Source organism: Solanum lycopersicum, chromosome 2, assembly GCF_036512215.1.
Source record: "Solanum lycopersicum chromosome 2, SLM_r2.1".
NCBI classification, from domain to species: domain Eukaryota; kingdom Viridiplantae; phylum Streptophyta; class Magnoliopsida; order Solanales; family Solanaceae; genus Solanum; species Solanum lycopersicum.
The window spans coordinates 66,623,689-66,634,776 of NC_090801.1; the positions used below are offsets into that span (position 1 = coordinate 66,623,689).

General features: G+C 32.7%; 1 protein-coding gene and 1 pseudogene across 2 annotated transcripts; one reads left to right on the forward strand and one right to left on the reverse strand.

Annotated features, from left to right (window-relative positions):
* The first annotated feature begins 1,138 nt into the window (after nt 1–1,138).
* On the forward strand, nt 1,139–9,427 carry LOC101268448 (KH domain-containing protein At4g18375-like; annotated as a pseudogene). The gene is made up of 8 exons (XR_011215084.1): nt 1,139–1,409; nt 1,931–2,513; nt 3,022–3,457; nt 3,492–3,798; nt 4,359–4,616; nt 4,747–4,811; nt 5,279–6,633; nt 6,731–9,427. The product of XR_011215084.1 is annotated as a KH domain-containing protein At4g18375-like (transcript).
* LOC104645713 (uncharacterized) lies at nt 9,101–9,526 on the reverse strand. The gene has a single exon (XM_010317949.4). The coding sequence runs from the start codon at nt 9,478–9,480 to the stop codon at nt 9,241–9,243; it is 240 nt and encodes a 79-aa protein (XP_010316251.1). The 5' UTR covers nt 9,481–9,526; the 3' UTR covers nt 9,101–9,240.
* Between the last annotated feature and the right edge of the window lie 1,562 nt (nt 9,527–11,088).

Here is an 11,088-nt window from a genome sequence, read left to right on the forward strand (position 1 = left end):
ACTAATGACACAATGTAAAACCAAAAAAAATGAGCTTTCTTAAATTTTATGTTATCATAGTAATTTTTCAAAAATAATTAATGCTTAATAATTAAAAAACATATATTTATAACCAATTTATCAAATAATCTAAGCGAATATACTTTTAAAGAAATATAATTTTTAATTTTTAAATAATAGAACTTCGTAAATTATTAAATTTCTTATTGAAAAGCATTCTTAATATGTTTCAAATATATGCAATGACCAAACATTTTTTTAAAGTCGATGAATAATTTAGAAAGTGTATTGTCATGTTGAAATAATAAAAAAGATAATTATCATAATCAATTATTTTTATTAATAATATTTAAACTTTGCTTGTTTTAAAATATATTAATCAAAAAAAATTTTAATTTAATTCAATTGTGATTTTATATCATCACTTCACATCATCGTAGTAGTTTTGCTATATATGTATTGTATTATATAGTAGAAGTACAAGCACAAAACTCTTTATTAACACGTTATGATTGAGTTTTGTACAACTAAGAGTGATTTTCTAAAAATGTATAATCAAAAACATGCAACTTTATTATTCCTTTTTTATTTTGTTATAGACGTATATTTTATTTGTTATATTTTTTATTATGTTGTATATTTAAAAGTTGTGTTAAAAATAGTACAAATAATTAATAACATAAAATATTTTTTATATATTTAAAAATAATATTAAAAATATTATTTCTATAAATTTCTTCTTTTAACAACTCTTTAATTTTAATTTTCTATATGACATATTTATAAAATTAAAGAATATCATTAAATTTTGTGTTATGAATTAAAAATAAAACAAAACGAGGGAATGTTTATTAATATTAAAAGAAGTGTGATTATGAAAGAGATTTATTTATTTTTTTTAGAAAAAAATAATAAATGGGTTATTTTTATTGTTTTTAGAAAAAAATAATAAATGGGTTTAACCAATTATATTTTAGTGGACAATTAAAAGGTATGATTAAAAATTATGAATTACCTTGACTTGAATATTTTAAAAACAATATAAAAATTAAATTAATTTAAAAAATAAAAAATATCAAACAATTCAATTAATATAAAATAGAGGACAGCAGGATATAAACAATATTTTTTGGAACGTTAAAAATGAAAACTAGTGAGAATAATAGTTTGGTTTCTACTGAAGCGGAAAAAACGTTTCTAAAAAGAAACGAGTACTAATTTGGTTTCAAGAAGTGAAAGCGGAAAATAACGGCGATTTCCAGCAGGAGCGATGGAGCTCACTTTTGCACGACTTGATCGGTCAAAACTCAAAACCCTTCCCTATTAATCAACAACTGCAGCAAAATATGTGCTGTGTTTGACGGATTGGAATCGACAGCTTGTGTAGATACATTACCATTTATCCGCAGGTAATTGAATCCACAGTATTCATGTTTTGAATTTACAATTATACAGATAGCGCATTGAGAATTGACATTCATAGTATTGAATTTCAGATCTGTTGGAACCAGTATGTTGAATTTTGCAATTCTTATGCTATGAATTTATAGTGCATTTAATTGCAATAGACGATAATTTCATATAGATTCAATTTGTGTCCTTGTGGACCTGAATTCCCATTTCAGGTCTGCCACGATTTGTTATCCGTGCATGCATGTTTCTTTGTTCATGGAAATGTAGTGATTCATGTATAGTCAGGTTTATAGCAGGAAATCCTGTTAATCTGGAATTGATAACTCGAGGTGGCTATTGCTAGCTACATGTTTAGCATGTGACTGATATCAATGTAATTCAAGTTTGTTGAGTAAATATATCTTCAGATTCCGTCTCTGGCAATAAATTGTTGAAGATCAAATATTGTATAATTCTTTAGGGGCAACTTTGTAAACATAATCTTATGATTTTGTTGCAATCTTCGTATGATAAGCAGAGTATTTTGTAATGGCTGGTCGAAGAAATAGCTATGGGAAGCGCTCCCATTCTCAGTCTGATTATGTTGACTATGGGAGAAATAAAAGGAGAAATACTGGCTCTGATAAGGACTCTTTCTCTATCGGTCCTGACGACACAGTTTACCGGTACTTATGCGATGAAAAGAAGATTGGAAGTATTATCGGCAGGGGAAGTGAGATTGTTAAGCGATTAAGGGTGGACACTAAATCTAAAATCAGGATTGGTGAGACTGTCCTGACTGTGAGGAACGTGTTGTCACTATCTACAGCGCAAGTGAGGAAACAAACAACTTTGATGGCTCTGAAAATTGTATTTGTCCTGCCCAGGATGCACTTTTTAAAGTCCATGAAAAAATTGTTAGCGAGACAGTTGATGAGGATTCTAAGGATGCACCTCAGGTTATCGTTAGGCTTCTAGTACCTTCAGATCAGATTGGATGTGTTATTGGGAAAGGGGGTCAGGTAGTACAGAACATTCTTAGTGAAAATGGTGCTCAGATTCGTATATTGAAAGATAACCATTTGCCTGCATGTGCATTGAGCTCGGATGAACTTTTGCAGGTAATTGGAGGATCATCTCCTTTTTTATTTTCCCTTTCTCTGTCTGTATCACAGTGTTGTTCTTCCAGTTTGGTACTTCTTTACCATTAAAGTCCATTAGGCTATTTCATTTAATTGTCTTGATAAGTAAATTTGATCAATTGCTGCTCTGCTGGTTGTTCATTTATGAAGTTGTCGCTCCTCGTTTTTTTCCCTTAATGGTAATTAGTAAAATGAAGTTGTACAATTTCTTAATCAGCTATTCATTTACTGTTCTTTTTGGTTGTCCCTTGTCTGATTTTTTATGTGAAGAGTTATGCAAATTGTACTCTACTTCTTAAAAAGAAATTCTTATGGCTCAAGCATCATTATCTATAAACATTTGGACCGCGTTACCGATAATTGTTGTGTGTTCACACTTCACGCTACGGTTTCAATTGCAATCTTACTTGCATTTGTATTGGGCAGCTGAAACTTGAATTTTTTCTCACGTCTGACTTCAGTACTCGGTGATTTAATTGGGTTTCAGATATCTGGTGAAGCCACTGTAGTGAAGAAGGCTCTTTATGAAATAGCAAAGCATCTTCATAAGAACCCATCCCGTTCTCAACACTTGCTTGCTTCTGCTGCACCAAATATCTACTCTTCAAGTTCACTTGTAGGTCATACTGCTGGTGCTCCAATTGTAGGCATAGCTCCATTGATGGGGTTCTATAGGGGATACAAAGGAGAGAGTGGGGACTTATCAAGGTCTTTTTACTCTGCTCCAAGGATTGAGTCATCTTCAAAGGAATTTTCTATCTGTTTGCTGTGTCCTACTGCAAATATTGGAGGTGTTATTGGTAAAGGTGGTGTCATAATCAATCAAATTAGACAAGAATCTGGTGCAGCAATTAAAGTTGATAGTTTTGCTGCTGAAGGTGATGATTGCATGATTTCAATTTCTGCGCGAAGAGGTATTTTCTGTTTCATCTGATGTTTTGCACTGGAGTGTACAAGTTGAGGATTCTTTTCCAAGATAGAGACTTATTTTCATGCTGTTTTTCAGTTTTTTGAGGATACAAATTTCTCCTACTGTTGAAGCAGCATTGCGCTTGCAACCTAGGTGCAGTGAGAAAGTTGATGGAGATTCTGGTCTTACATCATTAACCACTAGATTGCTGGTCCCAACATCTCGAATAGGATGTCTTATTGGAAAACGAGGCACCATAATCAATGAGATGAGGAAAATACGAAAGCTAACATTCATATATTCTAGAAAGAAGGCCTCCCAAAGGTTGCAGCTGAAGATGATGAGATGGTGCAGGTAAGCCTGCTATAGGAGTTGTAAAGCTTAAATGCACCAAAAGTTACTCCTATTCTCTCTTTGAAAGAAAAAAAAAATTGCTGGTTTCTTCCGTACTCAGCTTTTGGATTATGAGTATGAGATAGGATTGTGGGTTCTTAAATTTTGGATATAGACATATTGAGGAGCCATATATATCTGTTCTCTTTAGATCGATATGAATTGAGTTAAGATGTCTTCGATTAAGTTTTTAGGAAGGATCTGGGGTGAATGTAACCTGTGTTCCATAGGCTGCATCATTCAATTATATTTTTTTATGTTCTTCTGCCATACTCCTCTATTTGTGAAAGCAACCTCCCAGGAAGGAGAAAAGAAACAGGGAAACATCAATAAAATAATATGAAAAAAGATGGGGTTTGCCTATTTAAGACTCTTAAGCATATTTTTTTCATCTTAGGTCTTATTAGCATTTCCTTATGCTTCTTATTTATGCAGGAGTATCCTGTTAAATCCTCTGGTTGCTTATGATATGCTTGTTATTTGCTCAACTGACCATATCTATATGCTTCCAAACATATCAGATCTCAGGAGAACTTGCTGTTGTAAAGGATGCACTCATACAAGTAACTTCACGTTTGAGGGCAAACCTTTTTGAAAGAGAGGGTGCTGAATCTGCCTTTGTGCCTGTTCCTCCCTACCTCCCCATGACTACATATTCAGATACCTTGAAACACGAAAGTAGGGACTCTAGAAGACATGGACATTCTTACTCAGCTTGGTATGGTGGTACGACTGATCTTCCACGTGCTGATGGTTATGGAAGTTACAGTGGTATCCAGGTAACATTGGGTTTCATTGCTTGAGGAGCAGAATTTATGAAAATTTTGTGTGAATTCATTAACTTCTTTTGCTAAGTATAATTTCTCGAATATACGTACATCATTTCTTGTTAATTTCTAATTCCATCAGCAGAGTAGCAACATAGGATATGGAGCTTATGAAGGATATTCCCTTGGGCGTTCTGGTGGTTCTTGGTAAGTTGTTCTGTGCTTTCCACCTTTTCCTGAATTTGTTTGTTATGTCTTGGTGTGGGTGTACCACCAGCATGTTGTCTCTTAAATATACAACTAGGCCTCAATACCAAGCAAGTTTGGATTGGCTATAGGAATCCTAGTTGTCCATGTCGCTCCATTTAAGTTCATTGCAGTCCAATATTATATAAAATAAAATGTTTTCTAAATAAAGACCATCATGAGCTGTTCGGTTAAACTTTTATTTCTTTTAATTCTGTTTTTAGCTGCTAACTGTTTTGATCACGTGTTTGTATCTTGAATGTTTATGTCTGACCTTCAGACAGTAATTAGCACTTATCGTTTTGTCATCTCCATCTGCTGCCCATGACTTTTTGTGTAGCTTATCTGATTATAGTTGCTCCAAATTTAGAAAACTAGAGTTACAATTTCTTGTTCTTATTATTCATATGTTAAGCTACTGCTGCCAGGTCATCGAGGCAAGACCCTGCTTCACGGAGAAAAAGTTATGGTTACTAGAGTGTGTAACTGGACCCCTGCAGGTAGCTCGTGGATCCCCACTTTGCATGCATTGCTTCTTTCTCTTGATTCATAGCTAGCTCAGCTTGTACTAAAGTAGTAAAGTTCACGTTTTGGTTGATGACCAGCCTCTCTCCTGATATTGAAACTAATGCTGTTATTTTCCTTTTGCTTTCTTCCCTCCCAACAAAACAGCTGTGATTTATGAAGCCTTAAGCCAGCCTATTGCCTCCCATTCTAAAGAACCATCAAAATAGATAGAACTGTACGAGGACAACAGGTCTAACATCTACTTGATTAAATAAGCAAATCCCACAATAATTCATATAAATTAAAATTAAACTGAAAAAAGGGATATACCAAGACAGTCTGATATTTAAGTATTTATTCATTTGTAATACAACCACACAAAGGGAAGAAGGAGAAAGGCGTGCTGGCTACACATGATAACCCTGGATGTTTGCTCAAGATGTGATCATATTCTGTTATAATTTGCTTACCTGATCAATTCATTGTTCAAAGCATCTTCCGAACTTTTCGATGATTGTTTTGAAGAGGATGTCATGGATACCCAAACAGGCATGCAGCTTTAGTTAAAAGGTCTGTTTGCATTTTTCTATAGAGATATATTTTGAATGTAACTGAATAATGCATAATATTTATACCAGTAAGTGTAAATTATCTCATCTGATGTTCATTGCCAGTCACTGTGGACCTGACAGTCTCTAGGGAGGAATTAGTTACCGTACGTAAGCGTTAAATCTGGCGGTAAGTTTTTAGTATGCTTACAGTCATGTGCTTATCCTTACTATTTACTGGTCTGTGTACAAGGTAAGCTCTAATTTCCTTAATCATCCGGTATAACAGATGTTGCTCATATATACACTCTATAGGTCTCTCGCTTTCTCTACATTTATTTGGCAAGAATGTTTTTTTTCAATTTCAAAAAGCATTTGCTTTTATTTACCCCTTTTGATTTATTTCCTATGTGAATGTTGCAATGTCAATTACCTGTTCTTGTTGATAGTTCAATAGTGTGCCAATTTAGATCTAAATTTCAGCTTGCACTTCTTCCTTTCATCTTATCTACTATTCTAAAGTGAGGTCGGTAGTTTTCTTCTCATGCATTTGCCATTGCAACCTTTTGGGGAAATGTTCAATATAATGAATCATGTGAAGAACAATAATTGTTACAAGGTTAGGGAATAATTTTTGACAAACACAATCAATGACGTAGAAGAATCCGAAGCTGAGCGGAGATGTTGCTCGGCTAAGTATATTGGAGATGGCTCTATCCCATAACTAGGTGAGCGAAGTAAATTTCTTTTTTGTGTGTGGGTACGTATGTATGTATACTGTGAACTGTCGATATTGCGATTGACTTAACCAATTTTTTCTCTCAGATCTGGAGGCAGTGGGATCTGTAAATTAAATAGGCAGCTGGTGGATTCATTGGTGAATAGCTCTTTTTTTTGTAAAAGATATCTACAATTGCTTAGATTACATTCCGTAATTTATTAATGCAATCATCTGGTCGTTCATATGGAACTAAGAGTAGGCTTTTGTCGTCCTTTGTGACCAAACAATTGAATGCCAAGTTGTCTGGTAAATAAACGTAGATATTTAGTGTGGTATATCTATGTCTTTCTGTTAATCTAGTCTGGTGGAAGTGCAACAAAATTGCATCAATTTAATGGGTTACAAATGTAAAAATAACGTCGCCTGTAATTTGAACATGGCCTGGCATAATTAACTCGTGATTTGAACAGATACAATTCTGATGCATTATTTAATTTGTATGATGCGATGAAAATAAAATGAGTTGGGAGTTTAATTTGTGAAAAAATATATATACTCCATATAAATTGACATTAGTAAGACTAGGATATGTAAGGTGGCAATGCAGTTTCATAGCTGGGTCAAATAGACACCAGACTGCAAAATCTGAATCAATGAAATTCATGAAAGAGAGGGTGGGCACTGGGCAGTAGTAAATTTGCGCACCTAACTCCACGCCGAAAGGTACAACTAGGGAGCCTGATCCGCAGACTGCGTTTATTGCCTTGTATTACATCTTTTGGACTCAAGTGTTGGTACAACTTTTTTTGGGAAGGTGCTTTTAGATTCACTGTCTCTTTATATCAAGTTATAGGGGGTGATAGGGACAGTAGCTAGTCACATCTCTAAGTCCTAAGAGTCCCTCCAAACTAACTTTGCCTTTTTCCCCTTTTCTCCACTGGGCATTACATAGAAATTGACTCATCACTAATGTATTGCTAGATTTCCTTTCCCATACAAGAATCCATTATTTATCTACAACTCCTAGAGGCTGTATAAACCTCATTCGTTTCATGCACTGACTTTCAAAGTTACACTTCTTTTTCTTTCTATTCCATCCAATGAGCTTCTCACAAGTTGTGTTTTGTTAGATGAAGTAGGAAACTGCTAATTCTATTTGCCATAGGGAATGTTGGATTTTCTTCTTCAGGAAACTACACTTCCCTATAATTGAATAGACATGTCTTTATTCATGTTAAAGTCTTGCATGAGGGAACAAGGTCATTGAATTGCAGCCAAGGATGACTTGCCGGCAAGCTCGATCAATTCTGCTTCATGTCTGGCAAGTCATTTTTGGCTACATATCTGCCTCATTTTCTCATGCCAGATTTTTTATGAAACAGCTGTTGTTGTTAATTGTCAAATCAGGAATTGTGGACAACACTATATGAGATAGATTATATCCTTTGCTTACATTTTGATTTGTGAAGTTCATGGATGCACGTCTGAAGTTATTACTAATATGTTAGCATTAGTTTACCTAACTTAATATGCAGGAACAAAGTATCTCTCATGGGCTTCAACAGGATTTATCGGTTGATTCATGAAGGTTTCCTAATCGATGTTAGGGACATACGACATGTTTTGGATCATAGACCAAATATTGAATCTACTAATGAATCTGAGGGATTATGTGCTAAGAGTTTGTTCGACAGAAATACATGCTATAGCGGATGCTTCTAGGTTTGCAACAAACCTAATCTGATATCTAATTTGACATGACTCAAAATCCTAACATTCCAACATTACGGATACTGATGTTTCGTTGGATAATGATGGGAAACAGAAATTTGACAAAAGATGTGCAAATTTTTTTCTCAATAGTATTAATTGTGTGCAACATTAAGTATAGCTTAAAAATTAGTGTTTATACACATTAACATTCAAACACTAACTGGAATTCTTGGTTTCTCAACCGGACACAATCACGGTAACATATACATCACAATAACTAGGTCATGGAGCATGAAACGTTGTTGACTAATAAATGCGATGTGAGATAAATAATTGCGGCAGTACGAACTATGAAGTAGTAAGTAACAAAAAAGAAACGAACTTGTATGTTTGTGCCTTTGTAAAATTTAAAAGATGGTGAGTGCAACTGGTTTTACATTAACCAGTAGTGATGATAAAAACAGCTCCATCCCTAATCTGTCTATATGCCAAAAACAGGTTTATTTTTGGTAACAATCATAGTCCAATCTAAAATTTGAAGTTTTAAATTCCTTTTTTCAAAATTTATTTTCCAAGATACAATTCTCCCAAAGTTTCATTTTAGCATTTCCACGGGTGTAGTTTGGTTAAGATTTGATTTGATGTGGAAAAAATTAAAGGTGAAGTTGTGTCTGGTCATGAAAATACAATATTAATTAGAACAAATTAATCTATGCTATCGTAAGTTACCATTTGAACGGGAAAAAAAAGAAGGATAAATCTACCAAAAACCTTTATTCTTAAAGCATGTATAAATACCACAATCGAAGTGCAAATAATAAAATTAGTTATGGATCAGCCACATATAGCTCTGTAAAATGATTTATTACAGACACCCAAAACATAGAAAAAAAAGTAAAGTCTAAAGGGAGATGAAACCTTCACGGACGAGAAGACCAAACATGAGAGTAACAAGACCTGTTGTTATGCTTTGTGTTGGAGTCATCCATGTCTGTGAATATGCTCCAAGCGTAAATGCAGCTCCAACTATTCCGATCAAGAACGACACCATGTTCTGATTCATTTTCTCTTTGTTTTGTATTCTTAGCAAGCAATTAGAGTTGTTTGGTTGAATATAAATAAAGAGACAACTAATAACCATCCAGCTCTCTCAAGGGCCAAAGTCAACTTCACCTTGGGAAAACCAATACGCTTTTCTTTTACATTTAACTCCTTCAACTCTATTTATTCGATGATCAATTTTATTATTTTACCTTTTACTCGTATTAATTAAGTGATTAGGTAATAAGAGACAAATATTTTGAATAAATTAATAAGACGGATGGACTAGTTGATTTTTACCTTTTCAGACTTTAGAAACAATTCTTAATAAAAAAATTTATTTGGGATTTATTCTACTAAACTAATTATTTTATCGGTGGAACTCTAATTGGACTATTACTATTTATATTGGAAAAATTAGTAAACTAGTCAAAATAAATAAGTAAAAATATCCATACTTTATAAATATTAGCAATAATGTCAAAAATGTCATTATTTTAAAAAATTTATGTGTCCCAATTTTCTTCCTATTTTATCTCTCTTTTTCAATTAATTCTATATATCCTTTTTTTTAGAAGAAAAAAAAATCATTCTCTCTCATATTTATCTTTTCAAATTGTTAATTCTCTCTCCCATTTAATTTTTTTTCTCTCTCATGGTTATCTTTTCTGATTTTCCTCCAACATTCAAGTTGCAAATATTTTTTTGCCATATATTTTGGTTCTTTTCTTAATCCAAAATTGAATCAACAAGAATCTCTTTGATTAAGGTATCTCTAATCTTTATCCTATTTTCAGATTTCTTTTCTAATTTTATTTTTGTTTAAATCTTAAAAAAATATTGTTTGTATTTTTCAATTTCCGTTATGATTTACTCTCCAATGGCTGAATCCAAGAGGCTTAGTAGAGGTATTCATCTTAATCAATCAATTTCTGGTGACTTTTCATCCTTTAATTTATTTATTATTTAACAAATAGTGTATAATGTATGATCCGCTGCTAAAATGAGGGAAGAAAGAAGGTAAGAACATTTGCAAGACTCATTGATGTGCAAAACCTTCCTCAAATTCAGAACGCAAATGTAGAATCTTTGTCTACTCGTGAGGATCTTAAAAAAAACGACGAAGATCGGATAGTTGTCGAACAATTTTGTATTAGTTTGTTTTGTATTTATAGTTCTTTTTTAGAATTTGGTATGCTTTCTTTAATTTGTATTCAAATCACTATGTATACTATCAATATTTATATTTATTAAAAATTTCATGTTGCATGGTTTATGGATCTTGTATTTGTCCCTAATTTGTATTCATCCAAATGTATGTCAACTAGTTATGTATTTTATTTATAAGAAGAACAACTTTCTATTAGTTTATTTGTATTCGAATACAAATACAAATAATAGACATATTGGAATGAATACGACTTAGAAAAGGAAACAAGATTTTGAAAAGAAAAATAAATACATACTGAAAATATATACGAATACAAATGTATTTTTTAAATAGCTACATTTTATTTGACATACATATTGGAATGAATACAAACTAACACAGGTATGTCAACTGAATTTGATATTTTTTTCTAATTTGTATTTATTCTAAAGGTATGTCAACTAGTTATGTGTTTTATTTAAGAATGAGTACACCAAATATTCAATTATTTCTTTTCAATTTTATATTTCATTCACTTTTTCATCATACTAATTTTTT

Bases quoted from the DNA above. Each gene is read 5' to 3' on its own strand.
- LOC104645713 (XM_010317949.4), bottom strand. From the start codon at position 9,480: ATGGTTATTAGTTGTCTCTTTATTTATATTCAACCAAACAACTCTAAT.